The sequence below is a fragment of the Chroicocephalus ridibundus genome, chromosome 10 (genome assembly GCF_963924245.1).
Source record: "Chroicocephalus ridibundus chromosome 10, bChrRid1.1, whole genome shotgun sequence".
Lineage (NCBI taxonomy): Eukaryota > Metazoa > Chordata > Aves > Charadriiformes > Laridae > Chroicocephalus > Chroicocephalus ridibundus.
In genome coordinates, this window is record NC_086293.1 from 12328024 (window position 1) to 12344859 (window position 16836).

At 43.3% G+C, this 16836-nt stretch overlaps 1 protein-coding gene across 11 annotated transcripts in view; it reads right to left on the reverse strand.

Annotated features, from left to right (window-relative positions):
* The window catches only part of CHL1 (cell adhesion molecule L1 like), a 143228-nt gene that overhangs the window by 49225 nt on the left and 77167 nt on the right, over positions 1-16836 (reverse strand). For 10 of the 11 annotated variants that reach the window (XM_063347662.1, XM_063347670.1, XM_063347665.1 and 7 more), the window contains 3 exons: positions 12498-12687; positions 10390-10495; positions 8564-8754 (listed from right to left, as the gene is read on the reverse strand). In XM_063347662.1, the coding sequence (XP_063203732.1) occupies positions 8564-8754; positions 10390-10495; positions 12498-12588 (388 nt within the window). In that variant the 5' untranslated portion in view covers positions 12589-12687. Of the gene's footprint in view, positions 1-8563; positions 8755-10389; positions 10496-12497; positions 12688-15856; positions 15876-16836 lie in introns of those variants that run through there. The other variant, XM_063347668.1, reaches the window with a different exon arrangement.

Genomic DNA, 16836 nt, shown 5'->3' on the forward strand with positions numbered 1-16836 from the left:
TCTTCATTCATAATGTGCACAGCCTGTAGTATTGAAAGTCAGGCAACTGAGGGGTGATGTTTAACACTTGTCTGTGATGTCCATGAGCTTTGCTTAGGCTTTATTTTAATGCATTTATTTTGAAATGCTTTCTATAGCTCCCCTGTTTGGGCTGTCTGGAAGGGACAACTCAAAGCCACACAGAACCTGAGGCTAAGATTGGCGTAAAGGTCTGTGCACTGGCGGGTCCCAGGCCATTCCCGGGAGACCAGAAACCAGTCTGGGAGTGCAGCGTGTTCTGGGAAGTCGTGGCTAAAAAGTGGTTCCCAAGAAACCACGGCAAGTCAATGCAGGTGAGGACAGACACCGGGCAGTTATTCTGCCTTGCGCCTGGAGTTGTCCCAATTCTTACCCATCTCCAGAAACAGATGAAGCAGAGGTCTGGTTTAAAGACTATACTGCCTCCTCATCCCCTCAGGTGTAAAACCTGCAGGCTTTCTCGGCAAGCTTGCCCTTCGGGATGCAGAGGCAGGATTTCCACGAAAGAATACACAGGGGTGCACAAGGGCTGCACTATCTGGGCTTAAATATAGGTTAAATAATTAGGGGATCAAGGAGTTGTTTAATCACCCAGAGCATCAGCACCGATGCCAGCAGACTGTTCAAAGCCCGGACCACACTTGGCAAACCTGGGCAAACCTGGACAGTCTCAGTAGCCGAAAATGCCCCCAGAGCACATCCAAGAAGACGGGAAGGAGAGCTGGGCTGGAGCCCGCACCAAACCAAGCACCCGGAGTCTGCAGCTCAAAGAAATTAGTCCGCAAAATGTAACCACTCCTCCAACGAATTTAGCTAAGACAGTTTCAGGGCGGGCGCTGTCTTTTCCTTTCATTTCAGGCAAGTTCAAACTAGCGAAAGTTTCAGTTCAGGCAACTGCATTAAACAGCAAAATTAACAGCAATTAAAGAGCAAAGGAATGAAAGCATCCCGGCTGTGCAGAATAAACTGGCACAGCAAATATTGCCATGCCGGTGTTCAAGTCATAACAGGGAACTCTGATAGCGAATAAACAATTTGAAGCACCGGTGGTCCAGAGCAGTGGCTCCGCAGGACAGCTGCAGTGTCACATTGCAGGTGCCAAACCGAAGGAGGAGGGTGAGAAACGCAGGGTCAGGACTCAGAGGAGACTTTGTATGTTGTAGGATTAGTAGACATACAAAGAAGCTATAAAACTATAACACTGATTGCCTGAGTGCAGATTGTGCACAGATTTTTATCTCCAGCAGGATTATTAATACATTATGAATTCTTAGGAGAGGCAAAATGGAGCTAATGAGCATTACCCACCCTGCAGGTGAAATTTCAGATAACAAAGGGAACTATATATCCAAATCCAGTACATTCAATAACCTATAGTCTTCAAGCCCTGGAAAATACATCCGCTGACCGCTGGCGAGATGGAACACTTTCCAGCAGGAAAAAGCCATTCTGTTGATCTAAAGCTTACTTACTCCCAAAAGCACATCACTCTCAACAAAACTCTAAGAAAGCTGGATCAGGTGAAGGATAAGGGATTTCTGACTAAACCAAAGAGACCAGCAAATAGACTAATAGTGAGATCACTCATCTTGGACATTGGAAACTCTTGTTCAAACCCATTTTCTGCCTCATTTGGCACCACTAAATCTGGGGCTCCAATATCCCAGTCGGGTGCCATAACCACTGGTCTTCTCAGACAAAGTCTGTAGCCAGTTATTACAGAATTATGCAAAAATATAGTCAGTCCCACCAGGAGACAGTGAAAAATCATGATCTTGGTATCATTAGCTGGCAGTGCAGGCATTCATCTCCACTGCAGGGCCCAGACATCTGCCTTGGGTCCCCAATGGGGGAAGCAGCAACTTGAACCCCAGTGTCCTCCATCCCTAACAAGTGCTTGAACTACAGGCGGTCGGGGCTTCTGGGTGCTTCTATGCTGTTTTACTTCGTTCGTTGTGAAAAACATGGAAAACTTTCATTTTCCCCTCAATGCATAGCATTTTGAACCCTTGAAGATTTGCAACGCAGGAAAACTCAACTTTCATGATAAATTCCTGAGCCAAACCTTGTGACAAGCGTATTTTCTTGCTGGGATCCCATTGGTCTCAAAGACTAGAAAAATAACTGCTTCTGAATTCTGCATAAGGAAATTTATTAAAACTAAGAAGCTAATATCACATTAGACTTTGGCTCTTGCACATTTGTCTTCGGCATGTATATGTAGGCAATATTTTTTTTTTCCCCCAGTGTTCCTGTTTTAATTAGTAGATATTCCAGAATCAATCACTACTGATTTGTGGCTGATCACAGAAACTATCACAGCTGAATTAAGCTCAAAAGTATCATACAAGATTAATTGTGTCATGAAAGTGTTTAATACTGTATGGAGTTATCAATGCAGCACATGGACACTGTAAAATTTACAACCAATTGATCTCTTTGCAGCGATACCATTAAAACTGTCATGTCAATCTTTCATGCAATTCCCCACACGCGGATATAATGAGAGGGGACAGAGAATCCAGCGTCGCTCCAAGTGCTACCTCTCACATATCCATAACACAGGGGAGAACAACGTTATTTAATGACTCTGAGAAAGGCTTGCTGAAGTGCCAGCAGGACGGCTCTCGCGACACAAGCAATCAAGTGGCATGTAGGAAACGGCCATAGGGAAGATGACAAACTGCACACCTGCCTTCTGTTACAGAGACATCTTCTAAAAGCCCACCGTGACATATAAAGCTCTCAAAACGGTCTTGGGAAAGGCTTCGCTGCCCAAATATTATTTCCTGACAAGGCTGTACTGTGAATGCTGTACAGAGCTCAAAAAACAGAATTACAGTGCTCTGACAGTGGGTAAACCGTGGAAATGGAGGATTATTGGTGCGCCGAGTCATCTGTGCAAGGAACCAGGCTCTGCTTAATCCCTGGGGTGACTCAAAGTTTAATGACCGAGCTGTACTCGGGATTAGGCTAAAATACCACTGGCAAATTAGGCTGGCCGAGAGAAATTTCAGAAAAGAGGCCGGGTCACTCCCTCCTACTTCTTATCTGTTCTTATCTGTTCAGAAAATGCAGTATCTCAAGTAAATGCAAACAGGAGGGAGACCAATACAGTGCAATATAAAAATCTAAATTTGAGTTTAGCAGTATAGATGCAGAAATGTAGCAACCAGAGTTGGGGTGCTCCAGTCCCCAGCAGGATTGCTTCAGATTTACTCGGGTACCTATGAGCACACTTTGCCCTACAGCTTAGGTTTTGTCCTATTGCCGACTACAGGGACTCCACACAACTGTAACTGTACTGAATATGGCAATTTATACCTATTTATATGAGAATGGAGCTCATTCGATCTGGTATTTTACATGTTTCTGGGTAAAGTGTTGAGAAATTGAACTGAAGGAAAAGGGTTTCTCCAGGTAACTGTAGAAGTCCTTGAGACCACTGTGCCTGATTTCTACCAGTACCTGGTGTAAAATGGGAGTCAACTCATTACGGTAAGTCAGCAATTAGCAAATATTTTGAGAAACTATTGTAGGAAAACATCACTATACACCAGGTCTGTTTTTATAACCTTATCTGTGGAGGCTGCTGGAGATGTGTCGGGGTCTAGATGGATGCTTAGCCTGGCTTATCATGGATATTCTTGAGTTCTTCCATGCAAATAAATCCTTAGAGGATGTAAGAGTGAGGGAAAGTGGAAGTAGTCAAGAAAATTCTGTATCCTTGAAATTCCCAGCTCCTCAGACACTTTAATTAGTAGCTGACTGATTTGTTATACAGATCTATATCTTGTGCAGTGAACAGCCCAACACATCAAAGAATTTGAAACGTGACTTACAGTCACCTATCCCAAGAATTGTACTGAATACAGCTTGGGCAGCTTCCAGTGCTCATCTCACAGCATCAATTGATATTCTGATCCATGTAGTATAAGCAGTAGTTAAATCTGTAATTTTCATTGCAGCCTTTGAACTGTTTATGAGATATGATCCTGCTTATTTATGTTTTTTTTAGTTGCTGCATTAAATTGAAAAAGTTAGGAAAGTTTGCCTGTCAAGAAGACCATGTCTGTCAGTCTTCTCGCTCTCAAAGAAGCTTTTATGATGGAATCAGTGACAGTCTTTTTTTCTGTGTAAATGTCTCTCTATTGCCCTTTCCAAAATGATGGTTGCTGGCAACAATCAGAGTGATCCCAACAATTTAGATGGCCATAAAAGTTGTCAAAGGTACAGGACACCGGTTTAGGAGGCAAGACGTTTAGATTTTATTCTCATCATCTGCAAAGTCTCAGTGAGTTATTCTCTTTTGTTTTCTCTTCCATAAAGGCTATACTGAATACCTTCACAAAGCGTGTTACTGAAACCTCCTATTTCAGTATCAGCTCAGTATCTTTTAATGATTTCACAATATTCACATCTGTTTGTTGGGTTTTTTTACATATTAACACAGGTTTTGCTTTCTTTGGGAATTCTAGGGCTAACATCATTGGCATAGCACAGCCTGCCACTGGACAGTTTTATGTGTAGCTATGTCTCCATCCTCAGATCTTCAGTCTTTTGGAGCAGCAGCTTTAGAAACACTGAGCATAAATCTTAACGCAGTCTACCATGAAGAGTCTTTTACACTACAGTTAATTAAAGAAGTTTAAACAGTACTCCTTCTCCTTCCTTTGGCACTGGGCCTACTCAGTAATTCAAGCAACAGATTCCCTAAACACAGGAGGAGGGTAGCTGAGGTCCGTGTTCTCACCATTTAAATTCATTTTCATGCTGTGTGTATCTTGCAACAATCTGGACTTAGTAAATGAGGCAAACATATAGAGATCCTCCAACCCCATTCTTCCCCACTCTCCTTAATGTCATCATATATAGGGGAGGTGTGGTATTTCCATTGTGTAGGTGAGATTTAATGATCATTTCTGCTGACATTTCTATTGCTTTCCTGGAATGACCACTGTGAGTAAACAGCCTTTTGTTCTCCTTTTCAGGAGCAACCTTACTTTCCTTACAGACCCAGTTTTCTCCTTCTGCAGCGTAAATGTAATTTATGAAAAGAACTGGCCTAGTCTGACTTGCTGGGTTTTTCTTCACTTCATTGGCATAGTGACTTGCCAAGTCGCTTACATTTTAGTTGAATACAGCTGGCAAAGCACTGCCACCTCTGCATCATTATCATGAATGCATGTAGTGATCTCACATGGACCAGTCTCTGCTTCAAAACTTGAGGGTGAATAGAGGTAATTTATCCCAAACTCTTCTGTGTCAGTGATTGCCTACTTTACAGCGGATCTGTGCACCAGCAGCTCTCTTTCACTTGAGCACAGTTGTAGACCATCCAGCACTTTAGAAAATCAAAGGTGTCTTCTATTACTCTCTGAATCCTGATTTAATTTGCAGCATCTACATTGCACCATTAAATGAAAGAACTTATGACAGAAGAGTATGAATAAAAGCAAATGTGCCTTAAAAGATGTGGGAGTCGGGTAAATCGCTCTAATATATTATCTGTACCATTTATTTATTTTCTGGATTTAGGACTTTGCATGTATTAGCACTAAAATTCCTCTTATATTTGATAACAACCGTGTTTGTAACTTCTCACTTAATTTGTTGCTAACTACCCCAGTATATTTAATATCTACTCATGCTAGTATGGACAATTTTTCATTAAAAGCAAAAATTATCTGCTCTGAGTATAGATTCAATAAGCCCAAATACAGACATCAACTCATTCTTGTTTTCCATTTTTAGGCATCTTTTTTAGTTCAGTAGCAACAGAGTATCAGAATATTCTGCTGCTGGAGGTGATATACCTTCACTGAAATATGACACAGGTCTCGAACTCCTCTGAAAATTAATGAGTCTGAGACATTTTGCTTAAGAGAAGTCATATTAACCCCACTGTCCTGGCCAGACTCAAAAGTCAATAACTATGTCCTGTCTAAAGCTCTGAGTAACAGCATCGCTCCCCTGTTCCTGCCTGAACCACCAGCCAACATCGGCTGCACAGTCCTACCTGTGGAGCCAGCTTACCTTATTTGTTCAATAAACTTCAACTTACTGTCCTTAAACTTTACGCAGCTATCCGCTGCTAAGGAATGCTATTCCCTTAAAGCAATTGCAAATTGGTAGAGACTAAACCACGTAGCAATATATGTAATCTTGGTAATTCCACACCAAACACCAAGCTACCGCATTAGGGAATACTGTGCAATACAGTTGAATGTGAAGTAAATTTAGCAAGGAAAAAAAATCCATAAAACTGGCTGGAAGGAAAATAAATCTTGTCCGTCTTGAGGCACATTCATAACAATACATTTACATGGCATCCTTAGCAGCCCTCTTGCAGGAACTCTCCCAGCCCCTGCAATGTGTCTTATTTCCAAAGTGACCACAGGGCCATGACTCTCCCACCCTGGCTATGCCTAAAATACTTCTCAGGATTATTTCCCACGATAAAAACTTGACAGAAATTATTACGCATGTTTCTCACAGGCTGTTTCATCTGCACAGACCTGCTAGGAGTAGGTTTTTGTAGCTCGGTGGCCACCTCTTGTCATTGCAAACGCTGAGAAGGCTATGGAGATACCCCCCGCCATGTGGACACACCAATTCCACATATGCCCAGTTCCTTTCAGATCCCCTGACAACAAAATGTAGGAACTTGGAAATGCAGGATCTAAGCCTGAAAAAACCCTCCAGTGCAGTATTGATTCTCTTCTTCTATGCTACTTGACCACATCATACACTCTGCTTTATGTTCTCACCCTGCTCCATTGTGGACCCAGCGATGTCTCTTGTACTCCCATTAAGAAGATTCTGCCTCAAATTTTCCTGTTCTCATTTCATATATACCAATCTTAAATTTATCACCAATTGTGTCTTCATCTTCCTATGTTACTTCCAAACTACAAGTGCTTGAATGTATTGATACAAAGCCGGTTGTATCAATATTGTCCTAATCAGGACCTCGAACTTTGTATCAATAAATTTCATCCCACTTATGCAAATCTGGTCCTTAAAATCACTCATTTTCTCCTCTGCCTTTCCTCTCTGCTAATGATGGAAGGACACATTTCTAGGATCAGTAATTTTTACTACTATATTTTGGAGCTTATTTTTCATTCAGTTCCAGGTCTTTAATCTGCTCCCTGTAAGTATTTATACCAAACACCAAAAGCTACTGACATCAGACTAAAGAACTCCCAGTTGATTGGATCACTTCCCCTTCGGCTTTCAAACATTTGCATCAGTTGCTGTTTTGCAGTACTAAACTGCTATTTCTCCCATCTTTCCCCCCAGCTTCTGATTTCATGCTTCTTGCTCTGAGGTGGAGACCGTATTGTCCTCCCAATTTCTGGGCACTCAGTCACAGTTCCCAGGCTGAAATATTACAGTCTTGTGACTCTTAACAACATTTGCTTTCCAAGAAAGGTTTGGAAAGTGAAAGCATCACATGATTACAAATTCTTTACCAAATAAATTTCTCCACTTTTAGAGAGATCACTCTAATTTAACTCAGGAGTTTCCCCAAGCTCACAAAGCGTCTTTTCCAACACTTCCCCAAAGTGATTTGACTCAAACCAATTTTGTTTTCTCTGACAATGACTTCCTATTCCTTTGTTGCCCACTATGTTGTTTCTTTTTAATATATTTCTAAAACTATTTCATGATCTAGGCCATTATTTTTAGCTTTCATGAGCAGCTAATATCTTTCAATACCTGTACTGCAGTTGGGATAGCCACTCTGCCATCTTTTCTGCTATTTGTTTTATCTCTCCAAATGTTTTAATTTCTGTATTTTCATGATGTGCTGGCATCAGCTCACAAACAAATTGTCTCTGCCCAGATTAGGTAGAGAATTTACCAGGCTACAACTCTCATCAATATTTATACTTTCTTCTTTACAGAAAGAGAAAAGTATTAGAAGAGGAAGCCTCACAAGAGCGAAGAGCGGCTCTAAGCAAATACAAACCAGAAAATAATTCTTATGGGTTTTATGACAAAGGCAAAGCAAGTGCTTTATAAAGGCATTTAAATAGTCAAGTCAAAGCAAATAATAATTTTCTGTCATTGAACATTCAGCTCTCCTGAGATGGCTATTAAAAAGTTTATACTACTTTACCCACTAACCCACCCTCTAGAGGTGAAGTGGGGCAGATGACACTCAGAAAGAAAAAGCAAACAATAAATGTTTTCCAAATGAATATGTCTGGGAAAACAAATACATTATTTACACACTTGCATTTGTATTAATTAAAGTTGGAAAGGAGTGTCAGTATCAGCACTTGGAAACCTGTAAGGACTTGGTAGCACAGGGGTATTGTCTGAAATCCTGCATCCAGATTTGGTTTCTGTCCTCAAACCCAGGAATAAGATGAAACAATTCCAGGGAGCACACAGATTTTTTTCCTTCCAACATTCACTGAATAACAAACAGTGCACATTTTACCATACACCTCCTTAGTAGCTAGTTCTTTCCCATTTAATTTGGGGAATGACAGAAAAAAAACCAGAACAAAACCAAAGTAAAAGTCCTTACTTGGAACAATTAGCTCTATTTCTTCTGACATGGCAGTTCCCAGCACATTGGATGCATAGCACCGATATTTCCCTTGAAAATTGGTGATGATTCCACGGTTTTGAATCACAAATGTTCCGGAGTTGTTAGATGCAACTATCCTCGGGTCAGATAATAAATCAAATGGTTTGCCATCTTTAGTCCAGTTGAAGCTGGAAAATAAAACGAGTGTTACAAGACAGGTCACAGAACAGAGAGCCCTATGGCACAAAACCAGTGGTAAATATGGGTCCAATGGAGCACTATTAAAATAAAAGGAAAAACTTGATATAAGAGGAGAGAGTTGGACGGTAAAATGACCACTGGGCTACTATAACTTGTGTTAGCTATTGGGCATGTCTCTCCTGCTGGACACTACTTTTGGATAACTGACTGTGACATGAAATAAGAATACCAAGCTTAAGGCAAGGACAAAAAAATGAGAGTGACCATCTGTGAAAGCAAGAGCCACACTGTGAGAGGAACTAGAGCTTTGCAAAAAACCCTCTGTCTGTAGGAGAGCTGGTACTTTTGACCGGCAAGGATTGACGGGAGCTGTTCTCACCATCTACAGGAGACACCATGGCTGAACCCAGGAGAAACCCAGGAGATGACTTGACTGAGTTCTCCTGGTCTTCACACAGAATGGCTTATAGTTTTGATGCTACTGGGGCGTGATTTTGCTGAAGTACTGGTCATAGTTTATGTATCTGGAAGTCTCAGGTGGCTTGAAATTGGGCTAAAATCAGAGACAGATGGAAATTACAGTATAACATTCATTTAGTGGAATACATACCTTTTTCAGTATTTTGCAATGTTTTAAGAGAATAAATTAATGTCAACAGAAATTTATGTTTTGGTACATCACTAGTATTGGCAGAACTGCTTTGCAGCTGTATGGAGGGGAATACGGGTTCCTATCGCCTAACCAGCACTATCACATACACTTAAATATACCAGAGAACTTTTCATTGATCTGCTGACAAACAGTGAAACAAAGGAAATTTGTTATCACACTACAAATCCCCATTCAGAGCTCAGTTAAAAATGATCAAACCATCTCAATATAAAAATAACTACTGCCTTTTTTAAGCAATTGTGTTGTAGGGAAAAAGGAAAGGAAGGATTAAAGAGTGAAAACAACGTGCAAATGAGCTATTAATTTAGTCCATACACCATCCAGTGGTGAAAACCTCAGGAGGAGCTCTTACTATGTTATTATTACATTTTTGTTAATCACATTTTCATTAAAAATCTTTTTCCTTTTTACATTGGTGTAAAATACATAAAGTTTATCTTTGGATATTTATTTGAATAACTCCATATATGTATATTTGTAACATCACCATGGCAATAATGATGTCACGTAAAGACAAGGTATCTGGTAAAATGCAAATGTTATCTCCGAATACAGGGTTTAATGTGCTCGGTGTTTTTAGGGTTGCTGTAGAAAAGGCAGAAGAACAGCTGGGACCCTTTGATTACCATTACATGTCTCCTAGCTTTTGCAGCACAGCCCAGACAAGCTCTTTTAGATCATGGCGTGAACTTCGCACATGCTAGAGAAATGGAACATCTCCCCACAACAAAAAGGCATGTTGATATCTGTTCACGGAGTGAGTGGAAGTGATCGAGCAACAAAAGCTGAATGGCCTAAATAGAAACCCAAACCTTAACCTTGCCTTGCAATGGTGAGGGGTTACTGCACATCAGCTATTCCTCCCCTTCTCAAAAACAGAACAATGTTTGGCAGAGGTTAAAAGCAAACTCAATTTCTGCTTGCTTCTCCAGGGGAAAGCAGTACTCACGTGGGCTGTGGGTTTCCTCTAGCCTCACATTTAATCGTGAAGTCCTCATCAAAAGGGTAAGCAACCTGGGTGTGAGATTGCTCCGTGATCGTTGGAAGCTGCGCAACTGAACACAAAGAGGTACTGGGTTAAAACACCATTCAAGCAGAACTGTGCTCCGCTCAGGTCCTTTCTTGGAAAGGGACAATGTCAGGATTGCCTTACTCCTGCAAAGACTGAGGCTTGCCTTAAAAAAACCCAAGATGATGATCATCATCTTCCTGGCAGTGACAATACTCTTTGCTCCCAAAGCTGAGCGCTATCATGGCCCCAGCAGCCAGAGGAAGGACTGACAGCACTATGTTCACCAGCCGCTCAGGGGCATCACCAGCACACGCTTCCATGTATGACCAACCCATCCAGGGCAGAGGAGAGCTGGGGCCATGCTAAAACTAAAGCCAAAGCTTGGGTGTGTGGAATGGTAAATTTACTCAACAGTGAAGTCAAAAACTGGCTTTTTAATCCCGACACAGATACACACACGTGAAGCAGCAAACTGCCATCTCCATCCTGGATAAAATTGCCAGGAAATCCATGGACTGCAAAGATGACTTAATGACCCCTCCACAGGGCAGAGCACGGGAAGAGCCGTTACCAGTCACACGGTCACGCAACGATGTTTCACTTTCTTTTTTTTTTAAGGGTATTAAAGTGTTGCAAATGTCTGTGTAACAGAACTGCACGAAGGACAATGAACGCTCCCTGCAGTGGAGCTGGGGATAACAGGATCATCACATTGTTATAAACAGCCGGGAAGAAAATTAACATCCTCTTTCGTTTCTCTTTTAAGTCCAGGAAGCTCAAAGCTGGGGCGAAACACGGTGTCTTGCTCAAAGCTGAACACTTCCAAACCCACCAGCTTCACTGATCAGATGTAATTCCTTTTTATTAAAATATAAAATGCTTCATTAAAGCAAATTAAGGGCTAGATGGCTCCCCCGTGCAGGTACGTAAAAGCAGTGGATGCCCAGACAGTCCGTCCTGCGCTTGACAGTCACAGCTCCACTTTTGCTTTATTTAAACACAAGCAGCCACTGCGGAACCTTCCTGCAAAAAACCTTCTGCTTTCAAATGCTGTGAAACAAGTTTGGAGAGCTTTAGAAAAATATTCTGTAAACCTGCTTGATTGCCTTCTCCTTTGCAGCCAGGGCTATCGGCAGGCTCCAGGGTGCTAACAGCTCACGGCAGGTCCACGCCATGCCCTGGAACTGGCCCATGACCTGCTCTGAGCTACAGCACCCAAAGGCCTGCGAAGAGGCTGCATTTCTTTTCCCTTTATTTATTTATTTATTTATTTATTTATCCCCACCATAACTCATTCAAAACCCAATGATGCTGAGTTTTGGTTTGTTGTTAGTTTCCCCCCCTGCCCCCAAACCCTGTAGTTTGTCATCCTCCTGGTCCATTTATGTTTGAAAAACGCAAAGCTTGGGAGGTCTGGGCTGTCCTCCAGGCAGTGGGGTCCATTGGCTTTCATTGGATTGTCCCCTATGAGCCTCATCCCATATTTTACACGTGTCCCGAAACCGCACCGACCGTGTAAAACAGGCAGTTTGAATGCAGCACAGCCAGAGAGGGACACAGGAGGTGCTCCCCAGGGCGGTGTGTGAGGTAGGAAATACTTCTCTGGGGACTAATGTATGCCCTGAGACATACACCTGCTCCTTTTTCAGGCTGAAACGGCAGGTTGCAAGACAAGTAAGCAAGGGTGTATGTACATCAAACAAGCTTCAGGGAGATTCAGAGCCAAAATGAGGAATTTATGTGAAGGACAAAACCAAGCCCTCGGAGCTAAGCGGTGTGCTGGATCACAAACACCAGATATATGTTATCAGACAAGTTTACTGCTACCTTTAAACAGGTCCAAACAAAGTAGATTGCGTTCTTATCACATCTGAATTTCCCAAAGGCCATGTTCTGGCAGAATTAAATTCACAATGGAACAACTGAAAAGCAGGATTTAATATTTTTTTCTTTGGGGAAAGGTTTAAAAAAAAAAAAAAGAGAGAGAGGGATACGAAAACAATACAGCAAAGTGGCAAAGTGTTCAATAAATAGCTACAACTCACCTGATAATGGTATTTCAATAGCTGCTGCCAAACTCAATACAAAGAAAAACAGGCATATGGTGATCCCTTTTGTGCTTAATAGCATCTCCATCACTCTTCTGTAAACAAGGAGTCCAAACAGAATGAGAGATACCTTATGCTTCCTCTCACTGTCACTTCAAATCAGATGTAAGGACGTGAAGTTGAAAGTCTAGCGAGGAAAAGAAACAGCCATATTAGCTTGCAATATGAAGTTGGTTCTAACAAGGTTAGTAAATTAAAGCAATGCTTCAGGATTTACAGCTAAATTGCACTAAGTGGTACAATTTCCTCTCCTCTCTCCCCACCCCCTGGCTTTGGGAAGGTCCACTATTAAGTTTCTAACACCAAAAAAAAAAATACACAATCAAAAGTACAAATCCATTATAACACAGAAGCATAATTATACTCTATTTTGCAATTAAAAGTAGGGATGGTTTAAAATACAGTATATTTGTAAGCATTCCAGTTCATAAATTCTTCTAATGAGAGTTGTGTAAGTTGGAAAGTAATGTAACAGACCTAATGAGAGAAATTTGGTACACTAATGACCTTGTTCATAAATCTCTTCTGTCTTTTATCTTTCATTTATGTTTAAAAAAGGACAAAATCTAGTTTAGTTCATTAACAAGGACCAGAACATGAAACCTTTGCTTTTCCTCCATAATCCCAGACCTACTACACACAGGTTTTACACAATCCATTATACATCCTTAGGTGCTGCATTACATGGCAAAAATGTCAGACAGCTGCCAAAAGGAGACATATTCAGCTCTAATAAGCATTTAAGTGTAATTCACAGAGGAGTAAAGGAGAGAGAATTCTACAAACATGGGTGTACAGAGGATTTCAGTCGTCAGCATCATTCACAATACCTCAGTGAAATATTAACCAGTGTAAGATATGTTTTGTTCAGCATGGAGAAAAGGCTCCAGGGAGACCTTGTAGCACCTTCCAGTCCCTAAAGGGGCTCCAGAGAAGCTGGGGAGGGACTCTGGATCAGGGAGGTGAGCCATAGGATGAGGGGGGATGGTTTTGAACTGAAAGAGATGAGATTTAGATTAGATATTGAGAAGAAATTTTTCACTCTGAGGGTGGTGAGCCCCTGGCCCAGGTTGCCCCGAGAAGCTGTGGCTGCCCCATCCCTGGAGGGGTTCAAGGGCAGGTTGGACGGGGCTTGGAGCAACCTGGTCTGGTGGGAGGTGTCCCTGCCCGGGGCAGGTTGTGGCACTGGGTGGTCTTTAAGGTCCCTTCCAACCCAAACCATTCTATGATTCTATGTTTTGTACCTGTGCATCTCCTAACACATAGGCTTCGTGTCAGTCTCAAGAGAATTTAGACTTTAGTGATCAAGATAACTTGCAAGAGCAATTTTCAAGACAAAGCTACTATGCTGGAGGTAAGGACCAACCCACCAGCAGCCCAGCCCCGCATGGCCCGGCGAGCTCTGGGTTCACAAGCAGAGCTGTACCACCATGGCAACGTATTTCCAGCCTAAGCCTGGCTTGCACACAGCACTTGTATCTTTGCACATACCACCCGGTTAATCCACAGATCAGAAAAGCAATCTTGGGATCAGGGAAAGCAGTTGGCATGGCGGGGGCAGGCAGGAGGTGGGAGCCGGGCAGCACGCTGGGGATGCTCGCCCTGGACCAGCACAGCTGGAGCAGAGACAGGACCAACCCACACAGCCAGTCCACGATGGTTTGCTCCTGATGGTTGGTTTGCCGGACCTCTACAAAACACAGGCACAAAGCAGAGATTCCCTCCCAGCACGTTCCTTCTCCTATCAGCTCTCAGAGATGAGCAACAGGTTGTGCTGTGGCCCTTCCTCCAGAGGCATTAGCGGGATAATGTCTCTTCACTCGGTCACCAGTTCATGAAAGCTTTCTGGAAGTTAACATCTTTGAGACCGAAGTCCCAGGGTGAAGATTGAAATTGGCCAACGAGGGGACAAGAGACAGACACTATAATCACATAAGTCTCTTTTGTTTAGAAATGAGGCTAAAAACCAGATGTCTCATAAGTATCTTAGGCACCGAGCGTTTGCTGATGGAAGAAGCTGACTAATCTGCTTAGTGCCTTGCTCCGCAGAGGGGGACAGTTCAGAAGGGCACTGGAGGGGACAGGCGGGATAGCACTGGGCAAACCACCACCCCCAGGTTGTGTCTGGGGGCAAATCAGGCAACATCAGTAAGTTCTGTTTTGTGGCAGTTGGTATTTCCCTCAGTTTGATTTCTCCCAGCTCTGACTTATGAGCAACAGACCTTTCCAAACCTCAGTTCAATAAAATCTGGGCTGTATCACAGCGTGGGGGGGTACACACAATCCACAGCACCATGGCAGCCCCCACCAGCAGCCACCTGATGGCCACACAAGGCCTGTCCCTGCACGACCGGGCTCTCCTGCCCCGCCTCACCCAGTCCTGGCAGACGCTCCGTTCCAGATCTATCTGTGTCATCGACAGTAAAACAGATGCTCTGCCAGCAAACCCTCTGGCTACGCGATTGCAATTTAGGCTCATAAAAAATCTGACCAGGGTTGCCGCTTGCAGATGGTGCACTAGTGGGAGCGAAGCCCCCTGCTTCCCCCAGCTGCTGACAGCTCTGGGGACCAGAGCAGCCCCTGTCGGGATGCCAACGGGAGGAAGAGGAGCTGAGATTACAGGAGATGTGCAGCTTGCTAAGGGCGGGGAGGGAGGAGCAGAAAGTTTCTTTTTGTATGAATGTTACAAAGCATTGTATAGATTCAGATTCAATTCAAGAAAAAGCAGGAAAACAGCTTGATTCCTTAACAAAACCCATTAGCTCACACTTTCTTTTTTCTTTTTTTTTTTTTTTTTTAATAAAGTGACATAGAGCAAAGAAGAAATGCACTAAATAAAAAGGATATTCTTTATCATGTGGCACGGCACGACTTGCCTCTGCAGGCTGCTGTAATTAGTGGGTCTGTCTAGCACCTCGCTCTTTTTCCCTGTGTTGAATACTAATGCAGGGGGCCGACAGCACCAGCATTTAGAAGCAGTGAGCACAGGGGGACTGATGGCACTGGGCTTGCCCACACCAATCGGATACTTCCAAAGGTCACCTGGAAGTCTCCCCGCGGCTGCATTTCACCTCTGCCATTCGACTCTGGGGCAGTTTCCACGAGGTACAATCCCGGGGTGAGGCCAATTAAGCAACAGTACCTTTGCAGAGGTGTTTACCTAGCGATAACCATCCAGCAGGATAAGTCTCCTGCTCGTATGTGATATATATTAAGCCTAATGGAGTAGCAGAGGCGTTATCCCGGCTGCACTGGTTGCGACAGCAGTTATTACGGAAGGCAAATGCTTAACGCACATCTCGACGTGCCCCACTCCACTGGTCACTCCTCCGTGCCTTGTTCTGGGCAGTGAGAGTCCTCAGCAGACCAACAGGTCGAGACATACGTCCTCCCTGCAAGGAGACCTGTGTCAAGCGATTAACCTTATTTAAGGTGATGTATAGACAGGGCTGCCAAGCGTTAGGCGTTCTGTATGGCTGTCACACGTTTGGCTGTCCTACCAAGCCTCAGGCCCACAGCTCAGCTGTCCCTGATTAAATCACCTGCCTTCCCTCTCACCTCCAGCACCCAAACAACCCTGAATCCCTTCCTAGATAAGCAATATCAGACATCCTCCAGACACTCCATCCATCCCGGCCTTAAACACAGCTGCGCACCCAAACTTCAGGCAGTGCGATCTTTCACTCCTACGATGATTAAACCCCAAACCCAAATTTCTCATCTTGTGCCAGTTCCTAGCAAATGAACAGTTTAACTGCTGAAGTAATTTGGAGAAATAAATGAGGTAGCTGTGCAAGCACTTGGCAGCTGCGGGCAGGTTTCGGTCTCGCTGGTGCCAAAGCACAACGTTCACCTGGGGTCTAGTAAGCGCCAGAGAGCAACTTGCAAAATCTTGACCTTGGTAAAAACATCAGCTCTGTTCCCCAAGCCAGCGTGCCGGATCAGGCCCACAGCTTGCTGGTTTTCCTGCTTTTTTTCCCCAGGAATCCCACATTCTCCTTTGTTCTCCCCAGGAGTCAGATGCAGCATCCCTTGCACCGCGGAGGGGGGCAAAAGATTAGCGAAGAAAACCTCTCCTTGGCCTGATGAATGAACATGTATGCTATGACCAATGTTGCATTTATGAAACCTCCTTGTCCTTTTTCTTTCTCCCCCTCCTCCCTCCGTTTCTATCTTTATCTTCCCTTTTCTCCACCTCAGGCTTAAGTCAAGTAATTTGAATTCACCACAAATACTTATCTGTAGTTCCTTACCTGCAATTCATTATTTACTGTGC